Here is a 22,716-nt window from a genome sequence, read left to right on the forward strand (position 1 = left end):
TTAAATAGGTACTTTGCGTCAGTCTTTCATCAGTCCCATGGGACACCCATGCCCGCTACGGGACAGGGAAGTCCGGGTGAGGGTGATCCCCTGGCCTCCATTAATGCTGACTTCGTGAAGGAACATCTTGAGAAGCTGGATACCTTCAAGTCAGCCGACCCTGACAATCTTCACCCCAGGGTACTCAAGGAGATGGCGAGCATCATAGCCCAGCCTCTAGCACGGATCTTTGAAAACTCTTGGTGCTCTGATATAGTGCCCGAAGACTGGAAGAAGGCCAATGTGGTGCCTATCTTCAAGAAAGGGAGGAAAGTGGATCCGGCTAACTATTATTATAAGTTTATTAAAGAGGCCATCCTTAATGGACTGGCCGACGCCAACATCTTAAGGGATAGCCAGCATGGGTTTGTTGCGGGTAGGTCTTGCTTGACCAATCTCATTTTCTTCTACGACCAGGTGACCTATCACCTGGACAAGGGAGAAGAGATTGATGTCATATATCTTGACTTCAAAAAAGCCTTCGATCTGGTATCCCATGATCACCTCTTGGTGAACTGGCCAATTGTCGCCTTGGGTCCACCACGATCTACTGGCTGAAAAATTGGCTCCGTGGTTGGACCCAGAGGATAGTAATTGATGGAAGTCACTCATCATGGTGTCCTGTGACCAGTGGGGTCCCCCAAGGCTCTGTCCTTCGACCCATACTGTTCAACATCTTCATTAATGATGTGGACACTGGAGTCAGAAGCGGAGTGGCCAAGTTCGCCGATGACACTAAACTTTGGGGCAAAGCATCCACACCAGAAGACAGGAGGGCGATCCAGGCTGACCTGGACAGGCTCAGGAAGTGGGCGGATGAGAATCTGATGGTGTTCAATGCTGACAAATGCAAGGTTCTCCACCTTGGGGAAAAAAAACCCACAGCATCCTTATAGGCTCAGCAGTGCTATGTTGGCTAGCACTATGGAAGAAAGAGACTTGGGGATCATCATTGACCACAAGATGAACATGAGCCTGCAATGCGATGCTGTGGCTAGTAAAGCGACCAAAACGCTGGCTTGCATCCATAGATGCTTCTCAAGCAAATCCCGGGACGTCATTCTTCCCCTGTACTCGGCCTTGGTGAGGCTGCAGCTGGAGTACTGCGTCCAGTTTTGGGCTCCACAATTCAAAAAGGATGTGGAGAAGCTTGAGAGAGTCCAGAGAAGAGCCACGTGCATGATCAGAGATCAGGGAAGCAGACCCTACGATGACAGGCTGAGAGCCCTGGGGCTCTTCAGCCTGGAAAAGCGCAGGCTCAGGGGTGATCTGATGACCACCTATAAGTTTATCAGGGGTGACCACCAGTATCTGGGGGAACGTTTGTTCACCAGAGCGCCCCAAGTGATGACGACTAGGTCGAACGGTCATAAACTACTACAAGACCGTTTCAGGCTGGACATAAGGAAGAATTTCTTTTCTGTCCGAGCCCCCAAGGTCTGGAACAGCCTGCCACTGGAGGTGGTTCAAGCGCCTACATTGAACACCTTCAAGAGCAAACTGGATGCTTATCTTGCTGGGATCCTATGACCCCAGCTGACTTCCTGCCCGTTGGGCAGGGGGCTGGACTCGATGATCTTCCGAGGTTCCTTCCAGCCCTAATGTCTATGAAATCTATGAAATCTATGAAATATATGGCATTGTACAGGTGGAACAAAATACAAGACCCCCACACATGGTGGCTACATGGCACATAGTTGGCACATGTTGACACAGTCTAAGACATGCAGTTAGTCAGCCAGCCGACCTTAGCCTGGTGTATAGGGGTTAAATTCCAATGCTATACTGTCATAGGAAAACTTAGGATTTTATGCATGGTAACCATATTGGTACAAAGTAGTAAGGCGGCTAGGTGTTCTGTGGCAATAGATTTAGTACACGATATGCAGTTGCTGAGATGGGGAAGAGTCAAAGACATTAAAAGTTGTTGTCAGTATCATGTGATTTTCATAGATTTCATAGACGTTAGGGCTGGAAGGGACCTCGGAAGATCATTGAGTCCAGCCCCCCGCCCAAAGGGCAGGAAGTCAGCTGGGGTCATAGGATCCCAGCAAGATAAGCATCCAGTTTCATCTTGAAGGTGTCCAATGAAGGCGCTTGAACAACCTCCGGTGGCAGGCTGTTCCAGACCTTGGGGGCTCGGACAGTAAAGAAATTCTTCCTTATGTCCAGCCTGAAACGATCTAGTAGTAGTTTGTGACCATTCGACCTCGTCATCCCTTAGGGAGCTCTGGTGAACAAACGTTCCCCCAGATACTGGTGGTCACCCCTGATAAACTTATAGGTGGCCATCAGATCACCCCTGAGCCTGCGCTTTTCCAGGCTGAAGAGCCCCAGGGCTCTCAGCCTGTCATCGTAGGGTCTGCTTCCCTGACCTCTGATCATGCATGTGGCTCTTCTCTGGACTCTCAAGCTTCTCCACATCCTTTTTGAATTGTGGAGCCCAAAACTGGACGCAGTACTCCAGCTGCGGCCTCACTAAGGCCGAGTACAGGGGGAGAATGACGTCCTGGGATTTGCTTGAGAAGCATCTATGGATGCAAGCCAGCGTTTTGGTCGCTTTACTAGCCGCAGCATCGCATTGCAGGCTCATGTTCATCTTGTGGTCAATGATGACCCCCAAGCCTCTTTCTTCCATAGTGCTAGCCAACATAGCACTGCCAAGCCTATAAGGATGCTGCAGGTTTTTTTTCCCAAGGTGGAGAACCTTGCATTTATCGGCGTTGAACACCATCAGATTCTCGTCCGCCCATTTGCTGAGCCTGTCCAGATCAGCCTGGATCATCCGCCTGTCTTCTGGTGTGGATGCTTTGCCCCAAAGTTTGGTGTCATCTGCGAACTTGGCCAGTCCGCTTCTGACTCCAGTGTCCACATCATTAATGAAGATGTTGAACAGTATGGGCCCAAGGACAGAGCCCTGGGGGACCCCACTGGTCACAGGACACCACAATGAGTGACTTCCATCAATTAGTACCCTCTGGGTCCGACCCTGGAGCCAATTTTCCAGCCAGTGGATCGTGGTGGACCCAAGGTGACAATTGGCCAGTTTCTCCAAGAGACGATCATGGGACACCAGATCGAAGGCTTTTTTGAAGTCAAGATATATGACATCCATCTCATCTCCCTTGTCCAGGTGATAGGTCACCTGGTCGTAGAAGGAAATGAGATTGGTCAAGCAAGACCTACCCGCAACAAACCCGTGCTGGCTATCCCTTAAGATGTTGGCGTCGGCCAGTCCATTAAGGATGGCCTCTTTAATAAACTTATAATAATAGTTAGCCGGATCCACTTTCCTCCCTTTCTTGAAGATAGGCACCACATTGGCCTTCTTCCAGTCTTCGGGCACTACACCAGAGCGCCAAGAGTTTTCAAAGATCTGCGCTAGAGGCTGGGCTATGATGCTCGCCAGCTCCTTGAGTACCCTGGGATGAAGATTGTCAGGGCCGGCTGACTTGAAGGTATCCAGCTTCTCAAGATGTTCCTTCACGAAGTCAGCATTAATGGAGGGCAGGGGATCACCCTCATCCGGACTTCCCGGCCCTATAGCGGCCCTATATTTTGCACTCTATAGGGTAGATTTTAAGAGATTTTATAGATTTTAAGCATGATGATCCAGCCAGTTATTTATCCACCTTACAGTAGTTTCACATAGACTGTCGGTGAGGAAAGAGAAAGAAAGGAAAGACTCATCTTTTCTGAAGAAAACCCACATCCCATTTGAGATCTTGGTACGATATGTTATTTTTGGGATCAGAGATAAAATTCCTAAGACCCCAATCATGGAACTGCTGCTGCATCCCTGATTCAAGGCTCCCCACACCGGGACCTTCAAAGGGCAACACAGTAAGTGTGGTATCAGGGATAGCTCCCCAGTGCTGTACTTCCTGTGGTGCCCCTTTAAGCCACAAAGATGTTCCATCTTTTGAACATTTTTGTGACTGGTTTGTCATTTTATCCTGACAAATTGCTTGCATGAATGGCCTGTTACAGTTTATCATACGATCAATAATGTAATATCTGCTGAGGGCCTATGTAGCCAAGATTCTGAAAAATAGTTGTTTGAAGTATCTTAATTTTCTGCTGCTGAAGCTGAGGGGATGATTTTTACAGGCTGGGTGCTTAGCACTTTCTGAAAATGTATCTCAAGGTAGGCACCCAAAATCACTAGCCACACTTGAAAGCTTTAGCTTTGAGAGGAAGGGCCATTCACAATTAATTGAGCTGACTGCTGAAGGTCAGGTGGCCTTGCTAGTATATACAGCCTTCCAGATCTTCCAACCCACCTTGTCTGGAAAAGGTGATGGGCATTTTTAGCAACATTGTAACCTAAGGGTGCAGAGATACATAGTTAATGCTGATTGAGCTGGGAAACATTTAGAAAATTACTGGAAAGACCAATGTATACAGATCTTCCATGTGTAGCTGTAAAAGGTATACTACTTTATTTATTATCATATTGCTTCCTTTTCAAAGTGTGCAATTCTTGTCTGTAAACAGGAAAACTTTGACTAGGTCAAACAAGCTTGCTAAGCAGAGCTAGTTGAAAAAGGAAAAATGGTTTTATGAAAAAAATGACCAGGTTCTTTGGGAGAATCTGATATCTTTTTTTTTTTAAACCAACTTAAGTAGTTGGAAAAAAATATTTAAGCAAGCTTTAGGGTTTAAAAACCCTTTGTCAGGCTGAGGAAGTTTCTGCAGTTGGTGTGTGCTCTTCTTGGATGGGATGAATAGTAAAGAAGCCAGAGGCTGGGCTAGGCTGGGCTGGGCTGCATGCAGAACAGGCAGTCAGTGAAGATGTAAATTAAGGAGTCAGTGGGTGAGAGACAGGCTGGGTGGCGGGTGGGGAGAAGAGAGGTGAATGTAGCAGTTAAATAGTGGAGAGGTACTTGGGGAGTCAGATGTCAGGCAGGTTATAATGTGTCATAAATCCAATGTCTAGATTTAGTCCAATAACATTTAAATTTTTTCTCTTTCTCAAAAATTGTAAAATCCAAGAATATTTTCTTAAGAACTTCTAATTTTTTAATGTTTCATTTTCCTTCTTTGCCTTTCCTACAGTGGAATAAATTATTATTGAGGTGGTGTTCAGGTTAATTTGTTTTACCTGCAAATGTGTGAGGGCAGCAGGCAACAGAATATAGCTGTGAGTGTTATACACAAGCATACCTGTGCATATGTTGGTTGAACACTACTACATATGTCAGTAGTGTTCAACCAACATCCAGCAATTCCTATGGCCCCCTTATTTCTCTATGCATGTCTCTATATACTTAAGTCCAAACCCTATTTACTCTTCCAATGCAAATAATTTGACCTCAATGAGATTACTCCCACGAGTTACTGGAATATATCCTGGTCCTTTGTGTTGGTAGAACAGTAGGGAGGAGATTTGTAATTTTAAGAGACCCAGGGAAATGGCTGGAGGACATTGCAATGCCAGAGCCACTGCCTCTGCTTGCACCTATAAGCTTTCTCTCCAGGCAGGACCGCTCACCATTGAGGCTTCTACCCAGGTCCAGGTTTGGTGCTGTGGGAACCTGAAGCTTGCAGGTTCCTTCCAATGATGGCCAGGTGGGGGAGTGCCTGTGGTGTAAGCAGTGCCTCCTGGTGGTGTCTCTCACGGAACAGGCAAGAGAGCTACAGGAGGAGGTAGCAAGGCTCTGAAGCATCCTCTGCTATGAGGTGTTCATCGATTTGATGGCTTGTAGTTGTCACTTAATTGCCTTTACCTCTCATGGTTTTCCTATGCATGCTGTTGTTGCCAAATGGGTGCTAATGTAGCTTTATCTTTCTGCCTTAGACCAGAAAGGGAAGTTCTAAGGAATGCTTGAAGTGAAATGGAGGCCATTATGGAATATGGAGTGGACTTGAGTCCATGAAGTAGCCCCCTTAGATTCTCAGATTACTGCATATATGAGCTGTCCTTAGGGGTACACCGTACAAATACAGTTGCACACACACATCAAACTGGGGTCTCAATGTCAGCAAAGAGAAAGCATGCACATTATTAAGAAGCATAACGAAAAGTATAATGTATAGATAGAAGGGTGGTGATGCAGTATTTCAATTCAATATATTTCATTTCTGAAAATGGAAAAATGATATGGTCTCCACAGAGCATATGACAAAGTCCCTAATGTGTTTAGAATGTTTCTTATATTGTGTCTTCTGTTTCCATAATAGATTTTGTATATTTATGACAACTTCTACATGGACTGCAAGAATGAACAAAATATGTCAACATTCAGGACAATATACAGTGTAACAAACATTAAAATAATAGTAAAATTCTTCATATTTTACTAAGGCCTACCCTGTACTAAATAAAAATTAATCTAGTTTATCCAATAGAGTGCAGTACTGTACTTCAGTCTTTAGGCAGTATAACGCTCAAACAAGCCTTATGAGTAAGGTTTGAATAGCACAGTTCTAATCTGTTGAAGTGCTACAGAAGAAAACGTAATTCTTAGGAAGTCTTTGACATCCAAATTCTTTAAAAATATGTTGGTGAGTGTAAATTGTATGGTATCCTTATATGTTAGATTTTTTCTAATTTATTGACATTAGAGTGTTATGTTGACCTGAAAAGATGAGATAATACAAATATGCCAGTACAGCATATTTATCTATAATTCAATTATTTGTCTTATCCGTGTTAAAAATGTATACCTTGAGGATAAAATACTTACCCTCCAGTTTAATGCATTTTGATATTTTCATATGAGACATGCTCTGAAAGTGCTAAATATTAATAATATAAATATGCTGAGGATCTTAACTATTACTGTGCAGAAGTTATGGCAACATTTTTGTATTAATATTTAGCCAGTTTTATCATGTAGATAAGCTAAAGTGTATTTAGTGTACTCTGACCCAAAATTTTAAACATACTTGGATGACGAAAGATGCAGTAAGTACCTCTTAGGCATCTTGGCACTTCTGAAAATGCTAAATTGAGGGAAATAAAGATGAGGTAGATACCCTGAGCACTTCTGAAAATCAGATCTTTAGGCTCGTAAAAACCTTGGCTCAAATGCTTTTTCTGTTAGAACACATTTGTACCAGTGCCTCTAAGCTAAAAAGAAAATATGTGCTTGTTCTATGATTATAAATATCTCATATTTTAGAGGTTCTGTTTTTCAGCGCTATTTGGTCTTATAGGGGAGTATTTTTGTACAAATATCCTGACATAAACTTGGTGTTCCAACAGTTCATGCGCGGGTGAGGGTGCGCATGATCAATCTGATTGTTAACCGCCTGCGTTTTACAGATCTATTTAGACCTGTTCAGAACAGACCCTTGAATTATTAGACCAAGTTTCTGTATGAAAATGTCAAGGTTGATGTTCTAAGTAAATGCTAGTACTCATGAAACATGTAAAACTACTACCCTTAGAGACTATACTTTTCTATCCACAAAACAGTTTTAAGCATGTGCTATACACAAGTTTATCATGTAGTATCACAAACTTCTCCACGTTGAATATTTAGATGGTCTGTTTAGATTCCATTTAGAAACACAGTGTTGCACTTGTACGGTAAAAGGAGTATTTATGAACATTCCATGAATGCAAGTCACTCTAAACTGAGGACATGGCTGTATCAAGTGTTGATATCTTGTGCAACAGATGCAAATTATACACCTGAAAAAAGAAAAATGACATTTTTTATGTATTGAACAAACAGATAGTATATTCAGTCCCATCAATTTTTAGTGACTCAGGATAAGACTATTTGAATTTCAAGTTGCATTGTATTAAAATATCAGACATCTTGCAGGATGTCACCAATACAGTGAGTTTCATTAATTAAATATACTTACTGATAATTGATTTACCAATATTGAGTTCCCTATGCAAAAAGTCAATGAAGAGTTTGTGTTGACTGCCTTTCCCAGCAGCAGCACTGTGGGGCAGCACGGCTCAGCCCTGGCTGGCTGGCACCCGGCGCTGCCTGTGCCAGAATGCGTGGCCCTGGCCTGGCTCGGTGAAGTGTTATGTGCCTTCGGGTAGCTCCAGGCAGTGTGGGCTGTCACTCGGGGTCCCATGCCACTTGTGGGGACTGCCTGTCGTGCCTGGCTGGGTTCTGCGTGCACAGAACCAGCCTGGCCTGATGGCACATTGGGCCCATGCATGCAGAACCCAACCCAGCATGACACGCAATCCTTGCGAACAGCGCCAGCCCCTGGGTGACAGCCCAAGCAACCTGGAGCTGCCTGAAGGCACATGGCACTATGCTGCACTGGGCCAGGTCCATGCTATGTGGCACAGGCAGCTGGGAGATTATTTATGAGACAAAAGCAACAATATCAATGACAAAAAGAATAAACACATAGCATGACAAGTAATAGCTTGATAGGTATCAAGCCTTACAGTTTTACATACATACATATGGAAATAGATACCAAACAAGGACCACTCACTTGCTATATCCCAAAAATCTCAGTTGACTCCCACTCCACTCTCAGATAACCCTCAACCTCCTAGGAAATGGGAGAATGAGACCCTTCACTCGATCACTCTTCAACCCTGATACCTTTCTTTAGCTGAGGATCTTCAAGGAGCAAGTTCAATCAACAACAGTCAGTCAAAAACAGTCAACATCAGAAGTCTCAGACACCACACATACCAAAACCCAACAGCCAGCTGGAACTACACACACTCCTTTGGTCAACATCTTTTACACTGCTCAATCATACCATATTCTTTAGCCAGTCATTGTTCTTTCTTACCTATTAATCATCTTGTCAATCATACATCTGATACATTTCTCTCTGTTCTCTTTCCAATCATCTTTCAGACCACCTCAGTCAGGTAGCTGTCAATTATCTTGCACTTTTCCAACACTTATTGCTAGGAAGTGTGTATGCTTCAACTAATGTCACTGGGCAGATTTTCCTAAAAAGTCAAAAGTTCGAATATTCCAGCAATTTCTGGAGATTACCTCAATGTAGGCACATCTGCACATGTGCAAACCATCAATAACCATCACATCAAACTGAAAACCAGAGGCTATACTTTGGTGGTGTGTGTGTTTGGGGTTCAACCTAAGGCTCTGACCTGGAGAAACTTCCTAGTTATTTGCTCCTGGATTTTTTTACTCTTGAAGAAGGTTTCTCTCTGTCATTACATGACTGTTTCTAAGAAGCAGACATGCCAAGCCCCACAGGCAATATTCCTTGAGGAGTAGTAAGACAGTGACATAAACAGGGAGACTTGGCCATCTAAAATATAGAGGGGAGCACAGCATGAAAGGAATATGGTTAAGTATTGGACTGATATTTGTAGTTATGTGTTCTGAAGAATTCAGTACTTGTAAAGGATTTCAGTAGTGCAAGAGCTCTACATCAGTTAAAACTTCTTGTTCTGATAAAGCTACTCAGTGCTCTAGAACAATGGTGCTCAATCTTCAGGCCCCACAGGCCAGATGAGTGGCATGGGGCATGAGTCAGATCAGGCCCCGCACTGCCTCTGCCCAGACCCCTACATCTGGACTGGCCCTGTGCCATCTCTACACACCAGGGTCAGGCCCCACAGCTCCACACCACTCCCACTTCCCAGTATAGAAGCTCAGTGCTGACCCCACACACCAGGATTAGACTCAGGGGTTCCATGCCACCCTGCCCAGCCATGCCTGCCAGGATCAGGCCCCATGCACCACAGAGCCTTGCTATCCAGCCTGAAGGGCTCCCTGCAGGTCCGGAAATTTGTCAGCATGAAAGCAGTACAACTGCTCCCCCATCTCCAAGTTTTGGTACTATGAGAAGCCCCATGGACCAGATGACCTGACGTTAAGGACCAGATCTGGCCTGCAAGCTGGGGTTAAGCACCTCTGCCCTAGACCTGAGGAAGGCATTTGCTTAAGTTACAATATTTAATTTCCTTCATAGTTCATGACACCAGAATTTAATATCAGAGATTCAAGTGTCTTTTTAAACAAATTTGATTTTCCTGTTAAGCTTATGGGCACTCACTGCTGAATATGTTGAAAAACAAGTTCTTGAACTTGACTTCTAGATTGCCTATTATCAAATCTCAGTAGGTGCAGCTACACATGCCATTAAAGCGATGTGATAAACTCCAGCACAGTTTGTGCTGGAGTCAGCTGCTCCTGGGTGTAGCATCTGCATGTGTGCCCAGGACTGCAGCACTTCGAGCTGGGGCAAAGCAGCCCCAGGCTGGCAGGGGGTCAGCACTGGGCTCTGGGTGGTGGCATCAGGGGGACTGGCTGGGGCATGAGGGTGCTAAAGTGCAGGCTAGGCAGCAGGCAGCCCCCACACTCATGCCCCAGAGAGCCCCTGTCACTGTCTACACATGTGTTTCAGCGCATATAATACTCTGCTGTAAGATAGTCCCTGACAGTACTATTCTACAGCAAAGTTAATTAATTTACTGTGCCCCAGTACTGGCGCATGTGTAGACAGTGACAATTTACTGAGGAGCTAAATAGTCAACTCGGCAGTAAAGCACATTTTGTAGATGCACCCAGTATCTGCTTTATCTCTTATCTGCAGTAGTTTTACAGCAGAGGGACTTCACTGATGTTAGTGGATAGGCTTTTTATTATACGCTTGTGTAAATGTGGGGTTTACTTGTGGGCTTTAGGGATTGAAAGTCAGTCTTTCTGAAAGGACAAGACATAGTCCCATCTGTTATAAATAGCGCAATATCAGATACTAAAGTAATGATGCTACATTTTAAAGTACAAGGAATGTAGTGTGTTGTGTTTTTATTTAGTAATGGTGAAGTACTGGTAACAGAATGCTCATAATTGTAGTATACTTTACAAACTGTAAAATCCATTGTGCTAGTTTAAAGACTCTGCTCTGGGGTTGTTTGAGGGGTAAGTGGAAATGCCTTAAAATTTGTTTTCAATACACTGTAGCATTTCCTGGCATGTACACATGGATTGGCTGTCTCCAGATAACTGATACAATTAAAAAAAAAAGAAATGTTGGGTCAGTTCCTCCATTGGTATAAATTTACACTGCTCTAGTAAGTTCAGTGTCACTATGCTAGTTTAACAAAGCTGAAGATCTGCTCTGATATTTATTTCCAAAATACATGTATATATGTATAACAATGTGCATGGCATTATCCTCATTTGGCTTATTCTTCTTGACATTTTTTATGTACTTTGGTATGTGTCTTAATTAAGAAAATTAGTTTAGATATTCATTATGAGATTTATCATTCAGTCAGATGATTTTGAATATAATTACTGAGAAAGGAGTGCAAATAGTCTTGGATTCTCCGTGTTTAATTGATATAGAAAGTCATACTGCATTCACAACCAACTGCAGAGCTAATAAGACTCCAAGACTGATTTGTTGCCATGGATTATGTTCAGTTTTACACCTAAAACAGGTCAATGTAAAATAAATAAATAAATAACACGAGTCTATGACAGAATAACTTGCCGTCTTCAGAAGGCCCCATAAAGTACCTACATTTGTTGAAGGACTGACACAGTATTGTGTCACACAAGATATCGATTTAAAAAAAACCCAAACATTTGAATCATGTCAGTCATATTGCAGCTGGGAATGTAAATATCCATAACTTTACATATTGAGACTGCTCTGAAATGTACTGGCAATCTGTTATGTTTTGAGTGATGTCTCAACCTTTTTGCTTGGTTTTTCATGATTTAAAAGAAGCGCTACTCATCTCTGTCATATTCTGTACAGGATAAAAGGCTTTTCACTTTTCTTAGCAAGAATCAGACAGAATGCTGCTGGAACACAGAGAATATGCTGCTGTCTGTTCAAAATACAGCCTAATGAGGCAAACTAAATATAGTGGACAGTAGAGCTCTGGAAAAATGTGCTTTTGATGGATCTGTGGATCAGCTACAGCTTTAACTTCTAACTAGTTTCATTTTTCATCTTTACAATTTCCATTTCCCCTTTTTGTTGATATAAATTACATTTCAATGAATGGACTCTCCTGCATCTGTGACAGTTTTGTGTGCTCTGGTAAGGACACCGTGGATCTGGCTCTTGTCCTAGTCATAATTTTTTCATGTTTTTTCTCTCTCTTAGTCGCGACCTATTCCCTCACACCTCACTTCAGCAGTAGCAGAGAGTATCCTGGCTTCAGCCTGTGAGAGTGAAAGCAGAAATGCTGCAAAAAGGATGCGACTGGATAGACAGCAGGTACGATGTTATTTGGGGGGGTCTACCTCATCCATATCTATAATTAAGTAAAATGAAGATAATTTGCAATTCTTGTTACATGAAGAAATTGTGCATGTCAGATATGTCATGTTAGCCAGAATAATTAAATGTTTATTGATTTTATATTTAAATAAATATGTGCAATATATGAAAATGCCTTATAACATTATATACATATGGGGTTAGCATATCTACTGTACATGTATGGATAATATTGTACATTAGTATGTATTCTATACTCTATGTACAACGTGTGTACCTATATTACCTATAGATACATATGCATGCATGTTAACATGTATAACATGCAGCATAAAGTATATAAAACTTAAAATATAAACTGTATGTATAGATGTACATGTACACACACACATCTTTTTCTGTATATTTGTAAAGATAACAAGTATTCTCATAAACTACGAAATTTGTACAATGTGCTTCAAGTAGAAAGGTTACTGGATTATTTCCCAAACTATAGTGTGCTCTCAGGTTCCTTGTTAATCAGCGTCTTAACATCCATATCAATTATTTTTCCATACATGATTCAGTATCTAGCATACTGCACGCTAAATTAAACTATTGCCTTTTATTTGCTGAAAACTGCATGTTTCCTTTCTTAACTTCTTGAAACAAAAGTGGCAGTCAGTTGTAAGGTTTTGGGTATTTAACTGCTCTAATGACATGTCTGATGAAATTTTCTTGTATACGGTTGTTGGAAAAGATGGACATTTCCCCCTTAGAAACAGCCTGCAGCCTTTTTTGACACGTGTTTCTAGAGCACTGCAGTTTAGAATTATCTTTACAATGCTGTTAGTTGGGACACTGGAAATGGATATCACTGTGTCATTTTTTGATGTATTTTGTCTTTTGTGATACTTTCATTAATGCTATGGAAATGCCTTAAGGTTTACAGATTTTAGTGAAAGTAAAAAGAAAAAAATCGTACTTTAAGTACAGTGTTGGTCTTGCTAAAATTGATTGTGAAGATTTTATGACTTGGCATCAAGTCTGATCATAAAGAGGAATAGGTATCAAATAATTCTCTCCAAAGTGATTCTCTCCAAGGTATGAAATGACAATTGAAATAGCCCTTTAAAGGTTTAGGCAGTAGCAGATCTTGGTGTCATAAAGATATTTGCCAGGTTTAAAAAAATTCTTTCACCTGAAAGTTTTGGTACTGGTTATTGCGGTTTCCTTTTGAATCTAAAATTCATAAATTACAGCACTTGAAGCCCCTAATTAATGATGTAAATGAAAAAGCAGGTAGCCAATGCAATAAGGACTTGTTTGGTTTATGGTATTTTTTTTCCACTCCTATCCATAAGCTTTGTTATTTTGGGTTTTTTTTAAAGCAGGAACTTGCAAAGCAGTTGTACCTACTATGCATACAGCATCATAATTCAGGGCTGCCAAATGTCAGTTCAGTAAAAAATGTTGTTTTATTTGTCCTCCAATTATTTGTGAATCCAGGTCAATTTTGCTGAATAGTTCTTACTGGAAAAAATGCAGCTAGAGTCATAGACTAATAGAAAAATATGGCTGAACGGAACCTCAGGAGGTCTTCTTGTACACCTTGTAACCTAGTCTTAAAATTACATGAGCAACCCTCATCCACAACTGCCAGTCACAGTACCTGAAAACACCCTAACTTACCACAGGTAAAGCAGGGAGGCAAAGGCACTGCAAGGACAGAGAGAAGTTTGTTAAAATACACTCCAATGAAGTGCCATGCCCCCTACTACAGAGGAAGGCAAAAACCCACACAATCCATGGCAGTCTGACTGTGGGGTAAAATTCCTTCCTGATTCTAAATGTGGATCAATCTGACCCTGAGTGGAGGAGCAGGACTCTCTAGAAAATTATCTCTGTTCTTTTCTTTTTTTTTCTTTCTTTTTTTCTTTAATTCCTAGCAGAGGCACAGGCACACCCCAGTCAAAATCCCCAGCCATGGCAACAACAGCAGTGGAAGGAAATAAAGGAAGGAAAATAAAAACCCCTCACACGTGTAGCAAGAGAGGGGATAAAAATCCTTCCCAGCCGCATGTGGCAATCAACAGATCCCAGAAGCGTGGAAAAAAAAGCCAAAAGCCTCCACTCTGCACTGCGGTTTGGATAGCACAAGCACAACTCCATGCATCACAGACCCTAACCTAGGACTTGTGTTTCTGTCATCCTATCCCCTCCATAACCTTGTCCCAGCAATTCAAACTTGTTTCATAATCAAGCCAGTTATAGTTTCCAAAACATCTGTGGAATCCCAACTGTTGCTTCTTACAATCCACTCCAGGAATTGCTACTCCTAATCGTCACTGAACAATGCTTATCTAACTTGTTCTTGAAAACCTCCAGTGAAGGAGACCCCACAACTTCCCTAAGCAGTTTATTCCACTGCATCAGTGTTCTAACAGTGAGGACTTTTTCTCCTGTTATGCTGTCTAAAACTATTTTACTGCAATTTCAAGTCATTGCTGCACATCCTAGTATCAGCAGTGAAGGAAGAAAAGGTGTTCTTGCTGTTCTTTGTGGCAGCCCACTAAATATCTGCTATCTCTTAATCACTTTGTGCAAGCTGAACATGCTTAGTTTAAGATTCACTAGCCTGATGAAGAGAAAATTACTCTCTGAGCCTGTGGGTAGGACACTCACTTGACAGGAGAGACACCTTGGTTCCAGGCTCTGCACCAATTATTGTTTAAACATTTATACAAAGTACAACAGCATGAAGAAGTGAAATTGGGAGCACCCAATTTCACAGTATATCAGGGTGCTTTCCTGGTGATGTGGGCACTGTCCTAGAAGGTGGCTGACATATTCAAATCCATATAGGCAGAGGAGGTAACTAAGCCTGGGGCTGTACACATGCTCAGAAAATCTTGGAGAATTCCTGGTAGAAATACTTATGTGGAGATACTTGTACAGACATTCAAATTATAAGCCCCTGAAGAGCAAAGAGCTTTCAATGCTAACGCTGTAGAGCCAGGAAGGTTCTGTGCACACATTTCAGCATACTGTGCGAGCTCTGTCAATCTCCCTGTAGACAGATGGCAGCAGTTCATAGGAAAGTCCTGATTGGCTGACCCAGATTGCTGCATGTGGCCTGGGTCTCCTACAGTCTAGTTGAAAGATATTGGATAAAATGGTCATGTCATCATCACTACCTCCTTCAGTTTTTGCATCTAGCCTTTAAGCTCATTTGCTGTCCTGCAACTGCCCCAAAATGAAACATCTTATTCTGTATAAAATTTAATTAATTTTGTTTTTAATTTGGTGGGGAAAAAAACCAAAAATGTAAATTGGGTTTGTATAGAATTAAGTTCTATTTTTCAGTTTAGCAACTAGCCCTAGTCATAACTGCAGTATTCCATTCTAAATGTCTACCACTTATTCTTGATTTATTTGCCCACGTACACTAGCAGGGCCTTAGGCAGAACTCCCAGCAGTAGAACTTAGTAGGTAGATGAGGTTGTGGTAGTGACATAATTATGTTATCAATTATCCCAGGGAGACCTTCAGAGGCAAACATAGAGTAGCACAGAAATCAGGTAGTCATATCTGAAAGGAAGATTGCTGAGAGTAGCTGGTGAGAGCATTCATCTAGCAGTTTCCCTCGGTCTCAAACTTAAGGACCCTTGGATTATTACTGTCTACTCTCATGCAAACCCATTGTGGGATTCTACCATTTCTTTTCCAGAGGAATCAGTTTGCCCTGGGATACAAAGTGAAATTTGCATTCTTAACAACAGTTGCTCAGAGTATGGTCTATTAAGTATTTGTGTGTAGTTGTATCTATCATAGATAGATTGTGTGTGTGTATTAAACACACACATGGGATTTTCAAAGGACCCTTAGGGGGTTAGTCAACCAGATCTCATTGAAATCTGATAGGAGTTGAGTACTTAACTCCTTTAGGCTCTATAGATAATCCTGGCAATGGTTGCTATATATATATCCAGCTATGCAGAAAATGTATATGCATCTATGCTGAAAACTGCCCAAGGCAAGTCTATGAGAGTTATAAGGGTTGTGGAGTTGACAGTGTGCATTTTGAAAAGATAGGATGTTCCCATTGCTTGGGGCCACATCTGCTTGGAATATGGAAGGGACTTAGGCCTCTTGCCAAACACTTTAGGAAGTCTAATAAAATCAGACTTGGTGGTAAAATCAGCCTGCGGTTGTGCCTGACCCCATACCCTGGGCCATAAATGAGGATGGGTTCTTGAAATTAATTTCTTTGCTCTAATAGGCTGTTCTGGGTGCATTATGTATGGATCTCAGATAGGAGTCTGAAATCTTAAAATATTTTACTTTTCGAAATAATTCATTTTAAAATGACTTAAAGAGTGTTAATTTTAGTAATGACTCTGATGAGCAATCAGCTCAAGAACTATTTAGCAGAAAGAGCTAATGCACAAGTCAAATTAAAGAAAATCTCCAATTGTATTACTCAATTTTTCTTAAAGCCTTACAGAATCATTGACAACCTTAATGTATTTTGGTCAAATGTATTACTATAGAAGACAAATAATATAAAAGTATTTGAGGTTTTTATTCATATACTATGCATATGTGACTTCTTATCCACTGAGGAAAGAAAAATGCTTCAGTAGTATATAAACAGCTCTATAAAGATTCAGACTCAGTCTGTGCACTTCTTTGATGTGACAATGACAAATATTATATTTTATAAGCAACTACCTTGTTGTATTCTTGATAAAGGATGAAAGTTTCCCTGATGCGGCAAAGCACTTACATGTTGTTTTGTTTTTTTTACCTGAAGGAGGGAGAAATCATTAAGGTCTTCCTTTGTTTAAAACTCAGCAGGCACGTTCTTGCATTTTGCTAAATCAGGGCTTAAATGCTTTCCCTACAAACTAATATTGCAAATTAAGACGAGGAAAACTGATCTGCGGGAAGTAGCTACCTGTTTAAAAAATTGGTGATTTATTAAAATCAGGGTCATAATGGGAAACTAGTTTTAGCTTTTACTAAGGACATTTCCATAGTACCCAGCATCTTTCCATAATGCTTGAATGTGTGATAATAAAGCATTGTCAGTTGCAGAGATTTTTGTTCCTGTTAGTATAAATGTTAGGTTATTGTAGTTGTATGTAGTTGTATGTATGTAATGTTAGGTTATTGTAGTTGAAGCCAAAATGCTTTAGGTGTCTAATTGTGTTAAATGTTGTACTGTTCTTTTTAACTTGAATACTTCTAGGTTATTTTGAGGTACAGTTAACATGGTTGGCCTGGTATGTGAATAAATGTAGAACAGCTACATTTAAAGGTTGGATATGCATCTAGCTGGGGTCATCTAGACCCAGCACTCTTTCCTGCCTATTCAGGGGGTCGGACTCGATGATCTATTGAGGTCCCTTCTGACCCTAACATCTATGAATCTATGAAAGCACATATTACCTAACTTCAGAGTATTATAGTTTACATTTATTTTAATCTTTCAGCTATTAAAGTGTGCAACATGCAAAATTCCACTATGTTGTTAGGTTTATATGTTCTAACTGCATATATTTATTCTTTACTGCCCCTGCACTAGTAACTGTCAACAGAAGAAAAAGCTTATGGACAAGATATGGAGGTATGTCCAATTGGCCCAGAACTCAGGTCAGGAAGTGGTGTACAAAGGTAATAGAGAGCTGGCTTTCTATTATCATGGTCCTGCCTCAGAACAGTTCAAGATCAGTTCCCTGGCCTGGGATTTTAGCCAGAATGGACCAACTGTGTACTGTATTTTGAGGGCTCCTCTAGCTTATGCTGACGACAAATGGCCACCAGGAGCTCAGACTATAGCAAAGAATTTCATGGTTCTTTTTATCTTCTTCTGTAGAAGCAGTCAGACATCCTTGCTGCTGCTACATTAGTGTCCTCTGTCAGCTCTGCACTAAGGAAGGATAATGCTAATGCTAGGACAACCTTTCCAGAGCCACTATCAAGCTGGATCAGGAGCCGTATTCCAATGGTGGAATATGGTGCATAACAGTTACATTGTACGAGAAGGTCCTGGATTGCTGTGAGCTAGACAGTGTTGAATGAAACTTAGGACAGAAATACTTTTGCATATATGTCTTGCATATTGTAAATAGGATGTTGTGGTGACAATATTCAACACTTGATAAAACCTGCCAGCACTGCCTTTGGCATCTCTGAAATCATGTCTTCAATTATCAAGACAGCAGGAACCAAACCAAACTTCTTGTCTACCAACCTGTTGTCATCCCTACCCTATTATATGCATGTGAAATTTGGGTAACATATCAAAAACACCTGAAAGCTTTGGAACATTATCATCAGTGAAATCTTTGGAAAATCTTCCATATCAGTTGAAAGCACAGAAGAACAAACCACCAGTGTTCTGGCTCAAGAAAGCGCCACCAGCATTGAAGTCATGTTTATATGGCACCAGCTCCATAGAACAGGATGCGTCATAAAGATGCTGACAGCTGGTTCCCAAAACAGGTCCTATACTCCCCACTCACCTATGGTCACTGCTGTAGAGATGGGCAAAAGAAGAGATTCGGGGACACCGTGAAAACCAATCTGAAGAAATGCAATATTAACACCAATACCTGGGAGTCCCAAACACTGAATCATCCCCAGTGGTGCTGTGATATACTACAAGACATTGATCATTTGAAACAAACTCACCTCACTGTGGAAGCAGATAGATGAACGAGGCAAAAAGGAAAAATACAATATCACTAGGATCTACTCCTTCCTCCTGAAATACTTGCCACCTCTGCAGTCAAACGTGTAGATCTTGGACAGCCTCCTCAGTCATCTGTGGACTCACTGATGACTTCTCTATTTTCTGGCTGACTGTAATCCTTTTATCTAGGGACTGCTGACAACAGCAATTCTTTGTGTTAGGCACTAAATTATGTCTAGGTTGACTGGACTGATAGAGAACGGTTGTGTGTAGCAAACTATGAAATAGACTGTTACTTCACTAACCCCACAGGGCAGGCAATCTGTATTGAAGTTAAGGTGACTGTGGCAGCATCAAATTTTGTGTGCAACTCCCCCAAAAGGGTTGCCTGCTGTTCCATCTTTGCTCATTTAGGTGCTTTGGATTTCAAATCTCAGCTATGGTAGCATTGCTTTGAGATCTCAACTTTTAGCCATTTCTGACTTTCTATTATTTTAGTGATTTAAGGGGAGTATATATTAAAGAAGCATGAGCTGATTTTATAAAACTATGCCAGGAACTCCATAAGAACAGCTTAGACCACTTCGGGGATCTGATTCTCAATGAGAAAAGTGTGCTGAAGGTTAGTTTCAGGATCCTGTCGAACAAAAAGCAGAGACTGTGGCCTCTGGGGAGTCTCCCAAAACCTGTGAATGCTCTAGGCCTTTGGGAGAAGGTAGAAACGTTGCCCTTCCCTCATCCTTCTCTCCTAATGGAAGAAGAAACGCTGATTTGTTTTCTTTGCTTCTGTATGTCACTGACATGCCTATGGGAGTTCCTGCCCCCTCCCTCTTATAAAAGTGAAAAGAACTCATTCCGAAAATGGGAAAATAAAGAAATCAAAACATTTATGGGGAAAAACAATAGTGGATCCAAGAATGGGGCAAATGGAATGCAGTCCCCCACTTTGATCTTATCATGTAGGCATGGTGAGCTCTGAGCTTACAGCCTGGACAATGTAGGCTCTGGGCAACTGGGTAGGGTCTGGCTTGAGTCCCTGCTTTTGCATGGCTCCAGATGCCAGGAGATAAATGCTGTTGCAGTTTGCCCTTCCCTTCCCTCCTCCTTCCACTGAATTGAGCAGCAGGGGAAAAGAAAGGATGAACAGTGTCAGCAGCACTTACCCACTGGGCTCTAGACCCACAGGAAAGCAGGGGCTTTTGCAGCACATCCAAAGGGGGAATGCAGCTGCACCATTGCACTGCCTCTGGATCTACCCCTGGGTTAAATATAATGTCTTGTTGTTTATACATACACGTTGTATACAACTTTCTGCATTTTTTCCTGGTACGTTTACAATGACTTCTTGTTGCTTTCCCCATTTGCTTGCATGGTAGACTTTACAAATGACCAAAAAAAAAGAACAAAAGAAAAAAAAAAGAAAGGTGAAATGAAAGGACACTTGCCAGCAAAAGAACTCCTGGGCTCATGAGATGCTTAGGGTGGAAAGAGGAAGGTAGCAGATTAAAATAGACCAATCAGTGTCTGATTTACATCAAGCCACATCTATAGGAGTTATCTATAAGAGCATCTGTGCATGTATATATAAATATATACATATGTGGCCAGTTCCTCATCTGGTATAAATTGGCATAGCTCTGCAAATGTCAATGGAGCCACTGATTCATGCTAGGAAAACGATACATCATGAATTTATTAGTATATATGTGTATGTATGAATAATAATCAGATATATGTTTGAAGACAGTGAGCCAGATTCTATTCTGAGGTCATGATGGCTCTTTATGCTTTTACTGCTCATACAAAGTGATCCTCAAATTAATATATATTCTGCCATAGAAGGATCACTTTAGGGCATAGAAATCCTCCTGTGGTGTACAAGGCAATGCCTTGTACTCTCTTTCCTGCTCTGTGCTCAAACTAAGGTTATGTGGCCAAGAGAAGATGTCTAGCCAGAATTTTTCTCATTATAGCAAAAAATGGGTCACACAGATAGTCAACTCAAGATTAGAAAAACATTACAATTTTGTAAAAACCATATTTGCACCCAATTTATTTGCACACTTTGGGCACGTCTACACATTCATTAATGCTTTGTAATTACGGCGCATTAAGTTTAGCATTACAGGTACTAAACTTAATGCACCATAGTCGGCACTGCTGCGCTTTAGCTCAGATGAGCCTATTTTAGTGACGTTAATGTGCATTAGACTATATCTGCACATTAACTCAGTAACACGGGCTTTGCCCACCACTCTAATGCACAATAGAATTAGTCTTCTGTGCATTAAGCATCTCATGTAGACGCACCCTATACTATGTATTCCTTGACCACAATTGAGAGTTCAGCCTGCTATATACTCACTACTTTTAATTTTCAAACCAAAAATAAAACAGCAAGCATTTGTTATTTCAGAAGATATCATTTTCATGTGGCTTCATTATAACAAAATAAGGAGATTTCAGATCTTTAAATTAGTAAAGCCCTTCAACATTGCCAAGCTGTCAGTATTTTACAGAATATACAAGTTAAGAGCCAGGCTTCTGTATTTTCCTGTTTTATATTTTTTCCCCTTTGATTCCAAAGACCAGTTCTGAGTAATGAAAATCTGACTGCTTCATAGCTAACCAAAGCTGGTGTCCTCATACATTCCTTGCATAAAAATATCAGAATAATATGTCTCATGCAAAATGAACAAGTCCAAATTAGTTTAGTTTGATTGAATTCAGCTATTATTTAGTATTGCCTATAAGGCAAATGTGAGGTAGTACGATGAAGCTGTCAGGATATGTGTATGTCTCCATATGTGCACAGGGGAGAATTTTTGAACAAACCAGCAATATACAGATTTTCTTTCTTTTTATTATGGGATCACACGCTTGTGATGGCTTCAAGACAATTCTACTTCCTATCTATCTCCAGATTTATTATTTTTCAACTATAGTGTGTCTAGAGAAGGTTCTCTTCATGTAGGTGTTAAATCACTTATTCTGAGTGAATCACAACATAAGAATTAGTATGCATATTATATTGTTAAACTCCAGGAGAACAATCACTTTCTTTAAAAATAAAGAGAAAACTTTTTAAATTAGTCAATCTGTTCACTACCTTTTGAGCCTGGTAAATTACAGCAATGATGGTGCATTCTTTGTAATTATTTAACAGTCTTTTAATTTCATTTAAATTAATTTAGTTGTATTTTATTTATTTCTTGAAGCAACCTTTCCTTCTTAAAGAAACCTCTGTCTTTCCACACTATGATTTGAGGCCCGGCAGATAACTTATCAGTATTGACCTGGTGTAGTCGGAGGAAGTATCTAGCTCCCAGAGGCAGTAAATGTTTGAGAATCCTAGGTCTACTCTATACAGAGCAGCATCCTGGAAAGGTAAATTGGCAGATAGGTGGATAGTTTAAACAAGATACGCCTCTCCTCCACCATTCTTATTTCTGGCAAAATAGAAGCAATGCTCTATGAATACTCTAGGAAAGGTTGGGTTGGGGGGGAGGTTTACAAGATTTTGCCTTGTTTAGTAATTTTAACAATATTGCTTTTAGTTGTTGGAGGAGTAGGAGTAGGTGGCTATTAGGTTTCTGACAAAGCAATTATGGCCTAGACACATATGCTGGGAGATGACCTGACATTTGCCTCTGGATAGTTGTCATAGCAGCAGCCTGAATAGAGCAGCTGGAGACAAGTGCAGACTGGATAAAAGTTCTGCACTAATGCAGTACACTTGAATGTTAATAAAAGTGCACACACATTGCCACTTAGTTGAAGTTACCAGTCCAGTGTTTCCTTTCATTCCTAAATGTTCAATTTTAAAGAAAGCTGGGTTT

At 41.0% G+C, this 22,716-nt stretch overlaps 1 protein-coding gene across 3 annotated transcripts in view; it reads left to right on the forward strand.

Annotated features, from left to right (window-relative positions):
• NOL4 (nucleolar protein 4) overlaps nt 1-22,716 on the forward strand; it is a 292,716-nt gene that overhangs the window by 230,211 nt on the left and 39,789 nt on the right. For all 3 annotated transcript variants that reach the window (XM_006267299.3, XM_006267300.3, XM_019498702.2), the window contains one exon: nt 12,082-12,195. In XM_006267299.3, coding sequence (XP_006267361.1) covers nt 12,082-12,195 — 114 coding nt within the window. The remainder of the gene's footprint in view (nt 1-12,081; nt 12,196-22,716) is intronic.

Source organism: Alligator mississippiensis, chromosome 3 (assembly GCF_030867095.1).
Source record: "Alligator mississippiensis isolate rAllMis1 chromosome 3, rAllMis1, whole genome shotgun sequence".
In the NCBI taxonomy this organism is placed as follows: Eukaryota; Metazoa; Chordata; order Crocodylia; family Alligatoridae; genus Alligator; species Alligator mississippiensis.